The sequence below is a fragment of the Loxodonta africana genome, chromosome 6 (assembly GCF_030014295.1).
Source record: "Loxodonta africana isolate mLoxAfr1 chromosome 6, mLoxAfr1.hap2, whole genome shotgun sequence".
Taxonomy (NCBI): Eukaryota; Metazoa; Chordata; class Mammalia; order Proboscidea; family Elephantidae; genus Loxodonta; species Loxodonta africana.
The window spans coordinates 1400069-1418784 of NC_087347.1; the positions used below are offsets into that span (position 1 = coordinate 1400069).

An 18716-nucleotide genomic window follows, 5' to 3' on the forward strand; every position below is an offset into this window, starting at 1 on the left:
GGCTGTCACTCCTCCCGTCCACGAGCCCCGGCTGCCACTCCTCCCGTCCACGAGCCCTGGCTGTGGTTCTTCCCGTCCACAGGCCCCGGCTGTCACTCCTCCCGTCCACGAGCCCCGGCTGTCACTCCTCCCGTCCACGAGCCCCGGCTGCCACTCCTCCCGTCCATGAGCCCCGGTTGTGGTTCTTCCCATCCACAGGCCCCAGCTGTTACTCCTCCCGTCCACGAGCCCGGCTCTCGCTCTTCCCGTCCACAGGCCCCGGCTGTCACTCCTCCCGTCCACGAGCCCCGCCTGTCACTCCTCCCGTCCAAAGGCCCCGCTGTCACTCCTCCCGTCCACGAGCTCCGGCTGTCACTCCTGCCGTCCACAGGCCCCGGCTGTCACTCCTCCCGTTCACAGGCCCCGGCTGTCACTCCTCCCGTCCACGAGCTCCGGCTGTCACTCCTCCCGTCCACAGGCCCCGGCTGTCACTCCTTCCGTCCACAGGCCCCGCCTGTCACTCCTCCCGTCCAAAGGCCCCGCTGTCACTCCTCCCGTCCACGAGCTCCAGCTGTCACTCCTGCCGTCCACAGGCCCCGGCTGTCACTCCTCCCGTTCACAGGCCCCGGCTGTCACTCCTCCCGTGCACGAGCTCCGGCTGTCACTCCTCCCGTCCACAGGCCCCGGCTGTCACTCCTCCCGTCCACAGGCCCCGCTGTCACTCCTCCCGTCCACGAGCCCCAGCTGTCACTCCTCCCGTCCACAGGCCCCGCCTGTCACTCCTCCCGTCCACGAGCCCCGCCTGTCACTCCTCCCGTCCACGAGCCCCGCCTGTCACTCCTCCCGTCCACAGGCCCCGTCTGTCACTCCTCCCGTCCACAAGCCCGGCTGTCACTCCTCCCGTCCACAAGCCCGGCTGTCACTCCTCCCGTCCACAGGCCCCGGCTGTCACTCCTCCCGTCCACAAGCCCGGCTGTCACTCCTCCCGTTCACAGGCCCCGCCTGTCACTCCTCCCGTGCACGAGCTCCGGCTGTCACTCCTCCCGTCCACAGGCCCCGGCTGTCACTCCTCCCGTCCACAGGCCCCGCTGTCACTCCTCCCGTCCACGAGCCCCAGCTGTCACTCCTCCCGTCCACAGGCCCCGCTGTCACTCCTCCCGTCCACGAGCCCCGCCTGTCACTCCTCCCGTCCACGAGCCCCGCCTGTCACTCCTCCCGTCCACAGGCCCCGTCTGTCACTCCTCCCGTCCACAAGCCCGGCTGTCACTCCTCCCGTCCACAAGCCCGGCTGTCACTCCTCCCGTCCACAGGCCCCGGCTGTCACTCCTCCCGTCCACAAGCCCGGCTGTCACTCCTCCCGTCCACAGGCCCCGTCACTCCTCCCGTCCACGAGCCCCGCCTGTCACTCCTCCCGTCCACAGGCCCCGTCACTCCTCCCGTCCACAAGCCCGGCTGTCACTCCTCCCGTTCACAGGCCCCGCTGTCACTCCTCCCGTCCACGAGCCCCGCCTGTCACTCCTCCCGTCCACGAGCCCCGCCTGTCACTCCTCCCGTCCACAGGCCCCGTCTGTCACTCCTCCCGTCCACAGGCCCCGGCTGTCACTCCTCCCGTCCACAAGCCCGGCTGTCACTCCTCCCGTTCACAGGCCCCGCTGTCACTCCTCCCGTCCACGAGCCCCGCCTGTCACTCCTCCCGTCCACGAGCCCCGCCTGTCACTCCTCCCGTCCACAGGCCCCGTCTGTCACTCCTCCCGTCCACAAGCCCGGCTGTCACTCCTCCCGTCCACAAGCCCGGCTGTCACTCCTCCCGTCCACAGGCCCCGGCTGTCACTCCTCCCGTCCACAAGCCCGGCTGTCACTCCTCCCGTCCACAGGCCCCGGCTGTCACTCCTCCCGTCCACAAGCCCGGCTGTCACTCCTCCCGTCCACAGGACCCGGCTGTCACTCCTCCCGTCCACGAGCTCCGCCTGTCACTCCTCCCGTCCACAGGCCCCGCTGTCGCTCTTCCCGTCCACAGGCCCCGGCTGTCGCTCCTTCCAGCCCTGGGATCCACCAGCCTGTAACCTGGCGAGCACTCCCGGCTCTAACCTCAACAGCAACTCCCAGCAAGACGAGAAGAGACGCAAGCAACCCCGGCATGAGGGCCCGTCCAGCCCACGGGGAGCGGCAGGCACCTCGTCCCGGGGACTCGGGAGGGAGCAAGCTCCACGAGAGTCGCCGAGCCCCGCGCCGCGGAGTCAGCAGGCAGCGCCCCCGCGCCGAGCGCTCCCCGCGGGCCGGAGCCCAGGCTGCGCCGGGCGTGTCCCCAGAGGGAAGAGCGCGGCCAGGGCGGCGCCCGCGGAGCCACCGGCGCGGCGTCGGGGCCGCGGCCTCGGAGCGGAGGCCGACGGGCGAGGGGAGCGCCTGCCGCCACAGGGCCGCGGCGCTGGGCAACGCCTCACCTGCGTCCATCTTCCCTCTCCGGCCGCCGACTGATCCGCGGCGGCGTCGCTCCGACGGTCCCACAGGGCGACGCGGCGACGGGGCGCCGCCAGGGCCAATCAGGTCTCGGCGTCGCGGCGAACGCGAGATCCGGCGGGGAGCGGAAGGACGCGGCGGGTGCCGCCATCTTGGCGTACGGCACAGGCTGCACGGACGAGCCGTTCGATCCCGAGCGGGCTGCTTGGAGACGCATCGCGGGGCGACAGCAGTCTCAGAGTGACCTGAGGCGTCTCCCAACTATCTGACGGGCCGCTGCGTGCTACAGATTGTGCCTCCCTGATCCGCAGGACCCCAGTGAGAAGCCGGGGAGGCCGCAGAGCCGGCCCGAGCGCGTCCCTGCTCGCGTCGCGCAGCGCAAGGAGCCGGCCGGCCGGGACCGCGAGTTCCGGCCTGTGCGGCCATCTTGCTGTACGGAGGGCTCCGGGGCCCATGTCGCCGTACGGCACCGGCCCGGCCAGGGGGCGGCTCCTCCGCCCGCCCGCCAGACTGCCCCACTCTCGGGCTGCTCGTCTCCTTCCCGGCGACTTCTCCGCGGGCGCCGTGGGGCCGCAGACGCGACGCGGCCGCGGGGCCAGGGCCGCGCGCCGCCATACTGCCGTACGGAAGACGCCGCCGCGCCGGCTCCACGTCCCGCGCCGCGTCCCTCCCTCAGGGCGGTCCGCGGGCGGCTCGGAGCCAGGGCCGGGGCCTCGCGGCGGCCGGCGGCGGCGTCCGGGCCCGAGATGGTGATCTGCTGTGCGGCCGTGAACTGCTCCAATCGCCAGGGCAAAGGGGAGAAGCGCGCCGTCTCCTTCCACAGGTAACTGCCCGCCCGCCCGGGCCCCGGCCACGCCCCCGCGGGGAAACTGAGGCTCCGGCCCGGGGCGCGCTCTGTCCGGGGCCTCGCGGCGGCGGCGTGAGTCAGCGGGCGGCGGCGCCGTGTGACCTTGGCCGGCCCGTCCCCGGCCTCGCGGACCCGGCGTCCACCCGGGACCTGCATCCGTCCACCCGCGACTCCGCGGCCGGTCCACCCGGGACCCCGCGGCCGGTCCACCCGGGACCCCGCGGCCGGTCCACCCGGGACCCCGCGGCCGGTCCACCCGGGACCCCGCGGCCCGTCCACCCGGGACCCCGCGGCCCGTCCACCCGCGACCCCGCGGCCCGACCACCCGCGACCCCGCGGCCCGTCCACCCGGGACCCCGCGGCCCGACCACCCGCGACCCCGCGGCCCGACCACCCGCGACCCCACGGCCCGTCCACCCGTGACCTCGCGGCCTGTCCACCTACGACTCTGTCCACCCGCGACCCCGTGGCTCGTGCACCCCGGACCTGCATCCATCCACCCGCGATCCTGCAGTCTGTCCACCCGCGACCCCGCAGTGCGTCCACCCACAGCCCGCCCACCCGCAACCCGCATCCGTCCACTCACGGCCTGTCCACCCACGACGCGCATCCCTCCACCTGCGACCCCGTGGCCCGTCCCCCCACAACTCCATCCACCCGCGACCCCGCGGCCCGTGCACCCCGGCCTGCATCCATCCACCCATGACCCCGCAGTCCGTCCACCCGTGGCCCGTCCACCCGCAACCCATATCCGTCCACTCACGGCCCGTCCACCCGCAGCCCATCCACCCACGACCCGACGGCCCATTCACCCGCGACCCCGCAGTTTGTCCACCCGCGACCGGCATCCGTCCACCCGCGACCCCGCGGCCCTCCACCCGCGACCTCCCACCCCTCCACCCGCAGCCCCACGCCCCTCCACGCGCACGCTCCCTGGAGGCCGACAGGCGCTGTTTCATGCAACCCGTGGGAGCTGGCTTCTGGCTTTGGCACTTACTGCGTGGACACGCCCCCGAGTCTCGTGGAGAGTCCTGGCGGCCTGAGAGCACCAGGATCCACCCGGGGCACAGCATGGCCGGAGTCTGTGTGGTCGTGGACCAAGGTCCATGGACGCCTAGCTCTTGCAGGGGCTTGCTTTCAAGAGCCTCGCCAGGGCCCTCCTCCCCACGGGTTTACCTGGGTCTCCCATGGAAATGAGGTTGGGAAAGGGGTTAGCCGCCTCCCAGATCGTCTTCTCGGATACCTCTCCTAAGTGCCCTTTCAGTCCAGTTTACTCCGGCGACTCGAACCTGAGGCACCTCAACAGTGAGCTGGAGGGACTTTTTAAAAACCTCTTTGTAGGTGCTTTTGTTCTTATGCTGCACCGCTGCACTTTAAGTTTTTGAAACTTAATTTTGTGTGCTATTTGTAATTTTTGCTTTGGTGCTTATTAAAAGTGAACACTAATTTTTTCTCTGAAGTTGTAATAATTCGTCAGAACAGCTAGTAATATCAAATTATTTCAGAGATCAGCCCCCACGTTTTCCTGAACGTTTCTTTCAAAGTTTTGTTACTGTTTTTGGAAAAAAGGCACAGTCCTGAGAAGAAGGCTGCTTTTTGGCGTTGATAATGGTGTAAATGGTGCCAAGGCCAAACGTGGTATAAATGGTCAGAATTAGAGGATTCTAGGGAAACTGGCTCCCAAGCAGGGTATCTTCTTGGCATTGAGGAAGGAATTTAGGACGTGTTCTTAGAACTTTCTGGTTTCGGTTAAGGTGGAGCGGATAACTGCTCCTGAGTGAATGGCTGCTAACCCTAACCTCCCTTCATCCGCTCTCAGGAAAGGTCATTATTAAGTGCCCAGCGTCTTTGGGGGCTGGTTGCTCTTGAAGTCGAGCTGTTTTACCCTTGATCTTGGGGAGGTAGTAGGAACACAGCCACGTACAACTTCTGCGTCTTCTCTTTGAGATGTTCCCGACTTTGGGGTACTCAGCTGCTGCAGCTACAGCTGGGACCGAGCAGCGCCCTGCATTTGGGTCGCGCTTGTGGCCTGTCGCGCCCATCTTTTGTCTCATCTTTTCTAAGGAAGGGGCCAGCACCCACCTTGGCTGACCACCCTGGCTTTAGTGCTGAGAGTCTTGTATCCCAGGCATACTGGCAGGGTGACTTCCTGTCCTGCTGCTATCTTGCTTGTCTAGAGCTCTCTGCGTCCCCTAGGGCATTTATCCCACCACCCTGAGAAAAAATTACTTGACTTCTTTACTTATCCACGGGTTGTAAGCTCATTAAGGGGTAGACAGTGATTCTTTAATCTCCGTGTCCACAGTAAAACCTGGCCAGGAGGTAGTGCTTGCATGTTTATTGAAGTGTCTTTAAGATGGGTGAGCAGCAAACACAAGTTTAAGTGTCATTATTTTCTCCTGATGAGTGTCATTTCTCCCGCAGGTTCCCCCTGAAAGACTCGAAGCGTCTGCTGCAGTGGTTAAAAGCCGTTCAGAGGGACAACTGGACCCCAACCAAGTACTCTTTCCTATGCAGTGAGCATTTCACCAAAGACAGCTTCTCAAAAAGGCTGGAGGACCAGCACCGACTCCTCAAGCCCACTGCTGTACCCTCCATCTTCCACCTGGCTGAGAAGAAGAGGGGGGCCAGGGGCCATGGCAGCACCCGGAGGAAGGAGAGCAGCAAGGCCCCGGGGGCCATGAGAGGGCGCACAGGTGAGGTGGATGGTCAGGGAGCCGCAGGGTCCTCGTCATCCTTGCACCCAAACCCAGTGGCCAAGCTGGAGCCCAAGAAGCTGAAGCGGGCGGCCGGGCGGGATGCCACCACGTCCAGATCTGACCATGAGACCCTCAGTCCAGCCCAGGCACAGCCATCCTCAGAGAGAACTTCAGAAGACACCGTGGCCACCACCGAGGCAGGCAGCCAGGGAGAAGCAGAGACGTCAGCCGCAGATGCTGGTGATGAGAACTCGGGCCCCGCCGATAGCGCCGCGGATAGGAGCGGCATCTCCATGGACGACTTCACCCCCCCGGGGTCTGGGGCGTGCAGGTTTATAGGCTCACTCCACTCGTACAGCTTCTCCTCTAAGCACACTCGAGAGCGGCCCCCTGCCCCAAGGGAGCAGGTTGACCGGAAGAGGCTGAAGAGGGACGTCGAGCCAAGCTGCAGTGGCAGCAGCCTGGGGCCTGACAAGGGCTTGGCCCACAGCCTCCCAAGCTCGTCGCTCACGGCCACGCCCCAGAAGCCCTCCCAGAGCTCCTCAGCCTCACCAGCTGACGTCACCCCGCAGCCAGCCGCGGAAGCCGTGCAGAGCGAGCATGTGGACGCCAGCCCCATGTCCATCAACGAGGTCATCCTCTCGGCCTCCGGGGCCTGCAGGCTCATCGACTCACTGCATTCCTACTGCTTCTCTTCACGGCAGAGCAAGAGTCAGGTGTGCTGTTTGCGTGAGCAGGTGGAGAAGAAGAATGGGGAGCTCAAGAGCCTGCGGCAGAGGGTCAGCCGCTCTGACAGCCAGGTGCGGAAGCTGCGGGAGAAGCTGGACGAGCTGCAGCGGGCGAGTTCCCCCTACCTGAACGGCCTCCTGCCCCCCATCTGCGGTCAGTACCCCCGCACCCTGGGAGGTGGCATCTTGCGGCGTGGCTGCAGCCGGTACCCCAGTGCCCAGGGCCCTCCTTTCTCTGGGAGGTGGTGTCTTGCGGTGTGGCTGCGGTCAGTACCCCAGTGCCTAGGGCCCCACTTTCTCTGGGAGGCAGCGTCTTGCGGTGTGGCTGCAGTCAGTACCCGAGTGCCTGTGGCCCCACTTTATCTGGGAGGTGGCATCTTGCGGTGTGGCTGCAGTCAGTACCCCAGTGCCTGCGGCCCCACTTTATCTGGGAGGTGGCATCTTGCGGTGTGGCTGCAGTCAGTACCCGAGTGCCTGTGGCCCCACTTTATCTGGGAGGTGGCATCTTGCGGTGTGGCTGGGCTTCTTGAGCACTTGCCACGTGCTAGACGTCCCCTGTCTGCTCATGGCATGCAGTCCTGGGAGTGAGCTCTGAGAACAGATGCGCCCTGCTCAGGGTCACCTGGAGAAGGGTCTAGATAAGGATTTAGTGGGAGAATGAGGCAGCTCACGTTGGCAGGGAAGGGCAGCACCATTCAGTAATACTTGGACCATATGTCTTCCCTTTGGGGGGGAAAGTTACTCGCATTGCATGTTGTTGTTAGGTGTCATCGAGTTGGTTCTGACTCGTAGCGACCCCATGCACAACAGAACGAAGCACTGTCCAGTCCTGCGCCATCCTTACAATTGTCATGCTTGAGCCCATTGTGGTGGCGGCTGTGTCAGTCCGTCTCATCGAGGGTCTTCCTCTTTTTCACTGATCCTCTACGTTATCAAGTACTTGCATTGGATACCTCCCACAAAAATAAATTCCAGACAGTTAAGGGTGTAGGTGTGAAATGAACAGTGAACTCTTAGAAAGTAATGTGAGAGACCCGTATCATCACGAGGAGGGTCTTTTCATTTTTTTTTTTTTAAGTGTGTTTTAGGTGAAAGTGGACAGCACAAATGTTTAAAGTGCAAATTAGTTTCTCATTCAAAAATTTATACACAGGTCGTTTTGTGACATTGGTTGCCATCCCCACAATGTGTCAGCACTTGCCCCGTTTTCTCTTTCCACCCCAGATTCCCTGTGTCCATTCGTCCAGGTTTCCTGTCCCTTCCTGCCTTTTCACCTTTGCGTTTGGGCAGATGACGCCCGTTTGGTGCCGCAGACTCGATCGAACTAAGAAGTGCACTCCTCGTGTGTGTTACTGTGTGTTGCATAGGACTTTTCTCTAATCTTTGACTGATAGGTGGACTTTGGGAGTGGCTTTGTTTCTGAGTTGGCAGGTTGTCCTTGAGGCCATAGTCTCAGGGGTTCTTCCAGACTCTGTCAGACCAGTAAGCCTGGTCTTTTTTTGTGAATTTGAGTTTTGTTGTACGTTTTCCCCCCGCTCTGTCCAAAGTCTTCTATTATGATCCCTGTCAGAGCCGTTAGTGATGGTAGCCAGGCACCGTCTAGTTCTTCTGGGCTCAGGCTGGTGCAGGCAGTGGCTGCTGCGGTACATTCGTCCTTTGGACTCATATTCTGTGCATTTTTGGTTTTCTTCATTCTCCTTTGCTCCAGAGGCGATGGGACCAATAGATGTATTTTAAATGGCTTCATTCGTGTTTTGGTAAGTATCCTTAAAGTTAAATCATTCTGAACATTCGTAATTATTTCTTTAAGACATCTGTACACGTAGAGTACGTTCTCTTTTGAAAAACTTGAAGTAGTATGGAAATACATGGCTGAGAAGTAAAATTCCCGTTTGTCCCGTTTGTTCCTTGCTGCTACTAAATACTTGGTATGTAATCTTTAGACTGTTCTCTGTGCTTTTATGTCCGTATCTTTGTGCCTGTACAAATACAAAGTTGGGCATATTTTTACATGTTTATTGGCCAAGTTGAAAAGGTCAGCAGTTCAAATCCACCAGCCGCTCCTTGGAAACCCTTTGGAGCAGTTCCTATAGGGTTGCTATGAGATGGAATCAACTTGAGGGCAATAGGTGTTGTTTTGTTTTTTGGATTATTGGCTAGGTTTCTGTGTTTTCCCGTATTTTAATGTTAAGTGCTTTCTTTGTTACTGTTTTTTAAGTAAAGGTTGATTTGCTTGGGGAAGTATAAACCAGTTGTCATTGAGTTGATTCTGACTCACGGACACCCCACGCGTGTCAGAGTAGAGCCGTGCTTCATGATTCTGACGCACGGCTACCCCACGCATGTCAGAGTAGAGCCGTGCTTCATGATTCTGACGCACGGCTACCCCGTGCGTGTCAGAGTAGAGCCGTGCTTCATGATTCTGACGCACGGACACCCCGCGCGTGTCAGAGTAGAGCCGTGCTTCATGATTCTGACTCACGGACACCCCACGCGTGTCAGAGTAGAGCCGTGCTTCATGATTCTGACGCACGGCCACCCCACGCGTGTCAGAGTAGAGCCGTGCTTCATGATTCTGACTCACGGCCACCCCACGCGTGTCAGAGTAGAGCCGTGCTTCATGATTCTGACTCACGGCCACCCCACGCGTGTCAGAGTAGAGCCGTGCTTCATGATTCTGACTCACGGCCACCCCACGCGTGTCAGAGTAGAGCTGTGCTTCATGATTCTGACTCACGGCCACCCCACGTGTGTGAGAGTAGAGCTGTGCTTTATAGGGTTTTGAGTGGTGATTTTTTCTGGACTCCGACTGCCCAGCCTTTCTCCTGAGGTGCCTCTGGGTGGACTCGAACCTCCAACCTGTCAGTAGCTGAGCACATTAACTGTTTGCACTACCCAGAAACTCCTGTTAAGTATTTTTTAAATTATTTATTCCTAGATATTTCTTATGTATTGAAAATAATTATTTTTCGCTTGTTTTATATATATCTCAGGAGCTCTGGTGGTGCAGTGGTCAAGAGCTGTGGCTGCTAACCAAAAGGTCAGCAGTTTGAATCCACCAGCCGCTCCTTAGAAACCCCATGGGGCAGTTCTACTCTGTCCTATAGGGTCACTATGAGTCGGAATTGACTCGACGGCAGCGGGTTAGTGTCCCTGGCCCCCAGTGCACAAACCGTTATCACCAAAAAAAAAATCCCACCTTTCCAAATACATCCACCGGAAGAACAGTCTCAGCCGAGCACCATGAGTCTGGATTTTCCAACGTGCTTGTCAGAGTTCTGCACTCTACTCTTAGCATGTTTGAGCTGTGGGTGTAGTTTCTCTTACCTGATTTTTCCCCCCATTCCTCTTGGTTCGATTTCCAAAAGTTTTTCAGGTTCACAGGTCTTTCCAAAGGACCAGCTTTTCACATTCTTGATTGAGTGTACTTTCTTGTTTCAGTCTCATTAATTGTCACTTTTCCCACTGTCTCTGGTTCTAAGTTGTCGTTGTTGTTCTCGTCCTGGCTCCTGGAGGTGGGTGCCTGGTTTCTGTGTTTACAGTCTGTTCCCTAACACATGCAACAAGGATGTCTGTCTCTGGCCACTCAGGGTCCTGCTTCACGCCGCTCCATTTGCTGTTCATTGCTAAACAGGTCGCCTCAGCCCGATTCCTTCTTTAACCCAAGCCTGAGCGAGAGGGTGTTGACAAGTTTTCCAAGTGGATTGGGGCAGGGGAGCTAAATTTTAGAAATTATTTTATATTTTTATTGCATTAAGGCGCAATAATAGGGCCTCTTAAAGATTCTTGCTTTTTGAAGTCTTGGGATTTCATTGTGGGCCTAACACACAGCTTCTGTGAATGTTTCATTGTTGTGGGGAGAGAATGTATCCTCTCCATTGGTTGGTCACCTTGTTCTCCCTCCATGTGTCTCAGTCAGCAGATCTGTTCCTTCCTTATCTTCGTCCATGTGTTTTGTAGAGTTCTGAGAACAGTAGGGTGGGTCCTTTGCAGTGATGCTGGATTTGTCCATTTCTTCATGTATGTCTCTCAAGTTTTGCGTTATGTTTAAGACCGTGCTGTTAGATGCTTAAGTGTTCCTGGATGTTGTCAGCATGGAATAATTCCTTTTATCCCATTTAAGTCTTATTTTCTTCATTTTTTTACTGTTTCAGGTCGATTTTTTTTTCTTTATAGATTTTTTTTTTAATTGTACTTTAGATGAAGGTTTACAGAACAAACTAGCTTCGCATTAAACAAGACACATATTGTTTTGTGATATTGGTTGCCAGTCCCACAACATGTCAACATTCTCCCCTTCTCGACCTCGGGTTCCCTGTTACCAGCTTTCCTGTCCGCTCCCCCTCCTGCCTTCTAGTCCTTGCCCCTGGGCTGGTGTGCCCTTTTAGTCTCATTTTATGTCTAATGTTTAGCTGAAGGGTGGACCTCAGGAGTGACTTCATTACTGAGCTAAAAAGGTGTCTGGGGGCTACATGTCGTTTTATTTTATAGCTATGTCTTTAACTCAGTTTGAGAGCCTTTATCTTTTTTAGAGTAATTTAATCCATTTGCAGTTGTAATATTGATAAGTTGGAATTTATGCCTGCCATTTGATTTTAATGTTTCATTTCTTAGGCCTTCTCATTGTTTCTTTTTCTTCCGGTGGACACTCTTCAGTTACTGAAAAGGAACACTTAAGATACATTTCTGTAAATGTTCAGAGCAGACTGCACTCCCACCCAGCCTCTTCACCTGCTCCCACCTCAAGACCCTCTGAGATTTTAGCTCCGTGTTGTTCTCACATTTTTTTCCCCATCCAGCAATCATGGCTATCTAGATTTAAGTGTAAGTTTTACTGGTTGCCTAGGTCACCACTATCTGTTGTATCCAAATTTTCCCTCCTGTTTGGGAATATTTAGTGCTTCTTTTTTTGGAATTCGTGCTCCAGTGAAACATGGAGAGGGGCTTGTGGTGGTTAATCTCCTGTGCCCTCGAGGGCCACGGTGTGCCTTCGCTTTGCCTCCATGTTGGAATGGCAGTTCTTTGAGAAAACACTTCCCAGTTTAAACCCTGTCCTGCTAGACATCTCAGGGCATCATCCTTACCACCGCGCAGCTCTGCTATCTGAGGGCCCCGTCCTCACCCTCCATGCGGCTCTACCGTCTGAGGGCATTGTCCTCACCTGCTGTGCAGCCGTGCAGCTCTGCCATCTGAGGCCAGCTGGACTCCGATCCTTTTGGAGGACCGGCTCTTCTCTCCAGGTATGTAGGGTCTTGTGTCCCTTGTGTTTGGAGCATCCCCGGCCGTGTCGTGTGGTCTCTTCACTTTCATCCACTTGTGGGCCCTTTTGTCCTGAAGGCTTGTGGCTTTATAGGTCTGGGGGATTTTCTTGTCTTCTTGACTGTTTCTGCCTCAGGGTGTTGGGAACTGACTGAATGTTTCCAGCAGGGCGTGGCATGATCTGGTTTGGGTTTCTTGAAGGATCCTCTGGCTGTCCAGTGGAGGATGGACTGCAGGGGGTATGGAAGCAGGGCAAGGAGCCTGCAGGCTGCTGTGGTGGTCCTGGCAGTGAAGGTGGAGAGGAATGAACATGCTTGATTCATGTCCTGGAGGTGGATGGAGTAGGACCAGCTGATGGAGCGGAAGGCATGGGGAGCTGTGAAGAAGACAACCAACCACAGCATACTCCTGGGTTTGGGCTGAGCACCTGGGTCGAGGTGGTGTGGCTCACAGGTGGGAGACACTTGGGAAGAAGCAGGCTAGGGGCCGGGTGGAGTCAGGAATCGAGTTTGAGGTGCTCCTTAGATGCTAATGCTGGAGGATCTAGGCAGTCTGGCTCCAGCAGCCAAACTCTCCAAGTTGACGTCTTCGTTATCTAGTGCTGCTATAACAGAGAAACCACAAGTGGGTGGCTTTAACAGAGAGAAACGTCTTCTCTCACAGCCTGGCAGGCTAGACGTCTGAATTCAGGGTGCCAGCTCCAGGGGAAGGTCCTTGTCGTCAGTCTTCCCCTGGTCGAGGAGCTCGAGGAGCTTCTCCTTTCACCACAACTATTCACTCTGTATGCCGAACAAATAATCCAACAAGCTGGACTACATGAAGGAGAATGTGGTGCCAAGGTTGGAGGAAGACTCCTTAACAGCCTGCATTATGCAGATGACACAGCCTTGCTTGCTGAAAGTAAGGAGGTCTTGAAGCACTTAACTGAGGAAGATCAAAGACCACAGCCTTCAGTGTGGATTGCACCTCAACATAGAACAAAAATCCTCACCACTGGACCAGTAGGCAACATCATGATAAACGGAGGAAAGATTGATGTTGTCAAGGATTTCATTTTGCTTGGATCCACAATCAATGCCCATGGAAAAAGCAGTCAAGAAATCAGATGACACATTACATTGGGCAAATCTGCTGCAAGAGATCCCTTTAAACTGTTTAAAAACAAAGATGTCACTTTAAAGACTAAGGTGTGCCTGACCCAAGCCATGGTATTTTCTGTCGCTTCGTATGCAATGAATAAAAAAAGACCAAAAAAGAATTGATGCCTTCGAATTAGGGCATTGACAAAGAATATTGAATATACCATGGACTGCCAGAAGAACAAACAAATCTGTCTTGGAAGAAGTACAGCCAGAATGCTCCTTAGAAGCAAGGATGGCGAGACTTTGTCTCACGTACTTTAGACATGTTACCAGGAAGGACCAGTCCCTGGAGAAGGACATCATGCTTGGTAAATTAGAGGGTCGGTGGAAAAGAGGAAGACGCTCAACGAGATGGATTGATGTGGTGGCTGCAACAGTGGGCTCAAACATAGCAAGGATTGTAAGGGTGGTGCACGACTGGGCAGTGTTTCGTTCTGTTGTACGTAGGGTCACTCTGAGTCAGAACCACCTCAATGGCACCTAACAATAGCAATAAGGAGCTTCTTGGCGCAGGGACCCCGGGTCCAAAGGACGTGCTCTCCTCTTGTTTCTTCATTCTTGGTGGCATGAAGCCCCCCTCCTCTCTGCTCATTTCTCTGTTTAGTATTTCAAAAGAGGTTGACTCAAAATTCAGCCTAATCCTTTAGATTGAGACCTGCTTCTTTGAAATAACTGCTTTTAATCCTACCTTGTTAACATCATAGAGGTTAGGATTGAAAATACATAGGATAAATACTGCCACATAGGGATTCCAAGGAGCTGCTGGTGGATTCAAACTGCCAGCCTTTTGGTTAGCAGCCGAGCTCTTAACCACTGTGCCACCAGGGCTAACTTGTAGGGTTGTTATGAGTCAGAATAAACAGCAACAGGTTTTTTTCAGGATAAATACATCAGGTCACAAAATAGAGGGCAACCACACAATACTGGGAATCATAGCCTAGCCAAGTTGACATGCATCTTTGGGGGATACAATTCAACCCTAACAGTTGGGTATATGAGTCAGGAGTTTAGGGGTGAGGCCAGAGGTGTTTAAAGCTGTGGGATTGAATGAGGTGGTCTGGAGAAACCGTGTAGCCGGAGAAGGGGCCTGGGACCCAGCTTGAGAGCATGGCGTGTGCATAGAGGCCTCACAGAGGAGGAGCTAGGAAAGGAGGCTGGAAGAGAGGAGCTTGGCAGCTGAGAGGGGGAAGCACTCCAGAGGGTAGGGTACTCAGTGGTGTGGAATACAGCTGTTGAGAATGGATGAAAAGACGGTTGGCTTTGGCCGCATGCAGTCACTGGCAACCTGGTCTCATTGGCGTGGTGAAGCCAAAGCTAAGCTAGGCGAGGAAAGGAGAATTGGACAGGGAGGAGGGGAACCAGGTTAGCTAGGGAGGGCAGTGGGGAAAGTGGGCAGTAGCTGTTTGCACCACCTGGGGACTCCCTGTCTTCGATGGGCCCCTCAAAACATCTGTTCTCTCTTTTTTTTGGTAACTACTTGACGTTAGTCTGTAACCATCAGCGTTTGTTTATTTCGTGGTTAGATGTGCATGTGTACACATGCACACATCTGCCAGTTCAGCGTTTTTACACACATTACCCAGTAACACCAACTGCATTAATTATGTGCTGCAACCGTCACCAGTATCTGTTGCCAAATTTTCAGTCACTGTGAACAGATACTCCGTGTTGGCTAAATAGTGACTCCCCTTACCGCCCCCACCCCCACCCGTGATCACTAATCTTTGGTCTCAGTGCGTTTGGCTGTTCTGGGTATTTCGTATAAGTAGGACCGTACAATGTTCGTCTTTATGTGTCTGACCTTCACTCAGATGATGTTTTCAAGGTTCATCCAGGCCGTAGCGTGTACCAGTGTCTGTTTTCTCTTTATGGCTGAGTAAGAGGCCACCTTTTGTTTGTCCATTCACCTGCTGACGGACATTTATGTTGCTTCCACCTTTGGCTGTTGTGAGTAGTGCTGCAAGAACGTGGGTGTACATGTGTCGGTTTGTGTCACTGCTTTCAAGTCTTCTAGGTATACATGTAGGAGAAGGATTGCTGGATCTGGTGGTAATTCTGTGTTTAACTTTTTGAGGAGGAGATGCCAAAATGTTTTCTGTAGCAACTATATCATTTTACATTCCCATCAGCAGTGGATGAGTGTTTCATTTTCACCACATCCTTACCAACACCTGTTATTTTTTTTTGTTTGTTTTTTTAACGTGTGCTCTCTTGATGGCTGACTCTGTTATGGAATTATTCTTCACTGCACGCATCTTCTGATCGCTTTTATGGATTTTATGCCGTAGAGTGGACACTCATGTTTGCCCGGTCCATTAACCAATCCCTTTGTCATTGGACAAGTTCCCTCAGATCGGGCCAGTGAGTGTACAGGTTGAAGGCCTCTGGGGTCTGGTGCATATGGCTCTCCGGAGCTTTGGTGCTGCAAAATGGTGGTAGTGGTAGTAGTAGAACCTGTCTATCATTGGGGGGATAATGCAAGTCAAGCTCAGCCCAAGGCAGATTCCTGTGAGGTGGAGGTCAAACATACCTCCATTCTCAACCTTTGTACCAATTCTAACATTAGCCGTCCCTCCCATGGCACTCTGCTTCTCTTCTGTGTTTGATAATCCATTGCAGTGGCAACACAGAACTCCCAGACCGTACTTACGGTTACGTGGTTTATTAAGCAAGAAACAGTGTACAACTCGGGATCAGGATTAAATGGCTAAAACTTGGGATCAGGACCAGGAAGCATGTAGGCAAAGTCTCCCTTCTTCAGTGCAAGGCGGGTCTCTCATCTTCTCTTGGCCATGCAGGCCTCCTCTTGGCCCCCTTAGGACAAGTTCCTCTTGGCCCTGCCACTGGCTCTACCGCCCGGCCCCTTCGGGGCCTCTCACTATCTTCAGTGTTAGAGCCCTTGACCTTTGTTACAGCTCTTTTAGGAGGCTCCTGGCCTGTTCTCTCTGCTGCTTCTTTCTGCTGCTTATCTCCCTGCTTTTTTCTGCCTAAAAACTCTCTGTGGGGCTGGCTGCTTATATACACAAACTCCTTGTTGATTTCAAGGTATGGTACTCCAACCAGGCCCATGAACTGACCAACACCTTCTCAGTAGGCCACAGGTACTTCATTTACATAGTCTATTGACCAATCCCTGCATGGTGCATACCAGTCACAGGGCAGGCCGCAGCCCAGGACCAGATAAAAAGTATCAAACCACAAATGGTTTACAGCTTATCCAAGAAATGTCAGTCAACCTGGACAAAAGTAACAAACCCTCTGGTGTAGGAAACTAGGGGAAATGTAATTACTCAGTGCTTAGGGGAAAAGTCTCTCAAGTGGTTTTTCCAAGGAACCAAGGCAAAAGGCCACATAAAGGAGCTCATTTCACCCCGGGTGCTGACAGGCATCTCCCAGGGTAGGAGTGTGCTCACCCTGAGCCCTCTCCAACACTGGGCCTCAGAGCACTCTGAAGCCTGGGGCAGTTCTAAGGTCCATGAACAGTGAGGGTGACATGTTCACCAGCTACCTGTCTCCTTGCCTGGCGATGCCATTTCCTACCTGTCAGAAACTGCGTTTATTTTTTTTTTTTGCTGAGTTATAAATGCTCATGATGTGTTAAGGCTATTAACTCTGTCGTATATAATTCAGACAATTCCCTCAGTTTCATAATTTTAATAATTGTTTTTAAAAATGTGTTTTCTTCCCATTCTTTCGGTTTCATTATCTATCTATAACTTTTACATTAATCCAGATTTTAAAAAACTTTTTATTGTAGAAAATTTTGAACAGGTGTAAACTAACAGACTAGTATAGTGAACTACTGCCTGTCAACCAGCTTGAACATGTATCAGTATTCTGACGTTATCATTTCATCTATACTTCCCATTCATCACTTCCTTTTATTGTTTTTAAGTAATAGACTTTATTTTTCAGAATAGTTCTAGATTTATAGAAAAATTGACCAGATAATACAAAAGAATTCTCATATACTTCTCTCTCCAGCACTCGGTTTTCCCCATTATTAACATCTTGTGGTACATTTGTTGCAGTTGACAAACCAACATTGACATGTTGTTATTAACCGAAGAGCATAGTTTACGTTATGGTTCACTCTTTGTATAAATGGATTTTGACAAAAGCACAATGTCACGTGTGTACCAGTACCGTGCTGTACTGTGGTGCGGTGAATGACTTAATATGGCCCTTCTAGCCATAGTCTTTGTGACTCCCACACAGTGATTGAGTGGGGCTATGCAAATAGGATGCTTGTGGCCTGCCAAGGGAATTGGATAGCCTGCTAATAATGCAAATAAGGTGCATGGAATTCTGTGGGGGGCCTGGGACCATGCAGATAAGGTGTATGGAACCCTAATGAGGGGATTGGTCAGTTTTGCCATCCTGCCAGGCTTAAAATGAGAGCCAGTCCCAGAGCAGGTGGGTACTTCACTACCATCAAAAAAGAAGAGCCAGGAGTGGAGTGCATTCTTTGCACCTGGAAATCTTGTGCTAAGAACCTCCTAGATCCAGGAGAGAGTGACCTGTAACCCCGGACACAGTATGAGATGGTGAGAAGCAACAGCAGAGAAACAGCAGCAGCAGAACCAGGAGACTGATGTGAGATGGCACGGTGGGCTTCCCGGCCCACAGAGCAAGGTGGCTACAGTAGACCTGCTAAACCATGGAGCAAGAAAGCTGAGTGCCTTTGGGAGTGGGCTGCCTCTGGGCACTTGGCAGAGCTAGGCTCACTGACCCACGGAGCAAGGGAGCTGAGCACTTTCAGGCAGGAGGCTTCCTGGTGAAGTAGGGTCCCTCTGGGCACTTATTGGCAGAGCTAAAGAGCTTTGTAACACTTGCCTGAGCAGGGCAGAGACCAGCCCAAGTAGGGCTAAGGGCCAAGAGAGGAGGCCTGTCCTTAGGGGGCTCAGAGGAGCTTGTCCTCAGGGGGCTGAGAAGAGGGCTGCACGGCCAAGAGGAGCTGAAAGAGTTGTCGTGCACTAAAGAAGGGAGACTTTGCCTACGTGCTTTCCGATCTTCATCCTGAGTTGTAACCTGTTACTTCCCTGTTGTTGTTAGGTGCCACCAAGTCGGTTCCAACTCATGGTGACCCTGTAGGACAGGGCCCATAGGCCCTAATAAACCCCGTAATTGTATTATCTGTGAGTTCTATGCCATCATTGCAACAAATTATCAAACCCAGCAGAAAAGTAGAAAGTGCCATGGTTTGGACAGCTGGTGTCAGAATTGGTTAAAAAAAAAAAAAAAAAAAAAAGGTTGAGGGTGCAGGTATGTTTGACCTCCACCTCATAGGAATCAGCCTTGGACTGATGTTGACCTTGATTCTCTCTCCCTCCTCCTTGTAAAATTAGACGAGGAGGTTGTCACACCATTTTTATACACACAGGAAGTTTCACTGCCCTAAAAATGCTCTTTGCTCCTCCTGTTTATCCCTCTCCCTTTTCTGAACCCATGGTGACCACTGACTTTTTCACCATCTCTGTAGTTTTGTCTTCTCCAGAAGGTCATGTAGTTGGTATCATATAGTAGGTAGCTTTTTCAGACTGGCTTCTTTGACTTAACAGTGTACATTTAAGTTTCCTCCATGTCTTTTTGTAGTTCGTTAGTT

At 54.2% G+C, this 18716-nt stretch overlaps 2 protein-coding genes across 4 annotated transcripts in view; one reads left to right on the plus strand and one right to left on the minus strand.

Moving 5' to 3' along the window:
* ATG4B (autophagy related 4B cysteine peptidase) overlaps positions 1 to 2539 on the minus strand; it is a 28819-nt gene extending 26280 nt beyond the window's left edge. For both annotated transcript variants that reach the window (XR_776063.3, XM_010600701.3), the window contains exon 1: positions 2421 to 2539. Coding sequence is in view for 1 of the 2 variants with exons in the window: in XM_010600701.3 (XP_010599003.2) it covers positions 2421 to 2430 (10 nt within the window). In the remaining variant the exon portion in view is untranslated. The remainder of the gene's footprint in view (positions 1 to 2420) is intronic.
* Positions 2540 to 3124: 585 nt separating this feature from the next.
* THAP4 (THAP domain containing 4) overlaps positions 3125 to 18716 on the plus strand; it is a 57483-nt gene continuing 41891 nt past the window's right edge. For both annotated transcript variants that reach the window (XR_010322193.1, XM_003421163.4), the window contains exons 1-2: positions 3125 to 3259; positions 5708 to 6864. Coding sequence is in view for 1 of the 2 variants with exons in the window: in XM_003421163.4 (XP_003421211.2) it covers positions 3183 to 3259; positions 5708 to 6864 (1234 nt within the window). In the remaining variant the exon portion in view is untranslated. The remainder of the gene's footprint in view (positions 3260 to 5707; positions 6865 to 18716) is intronic.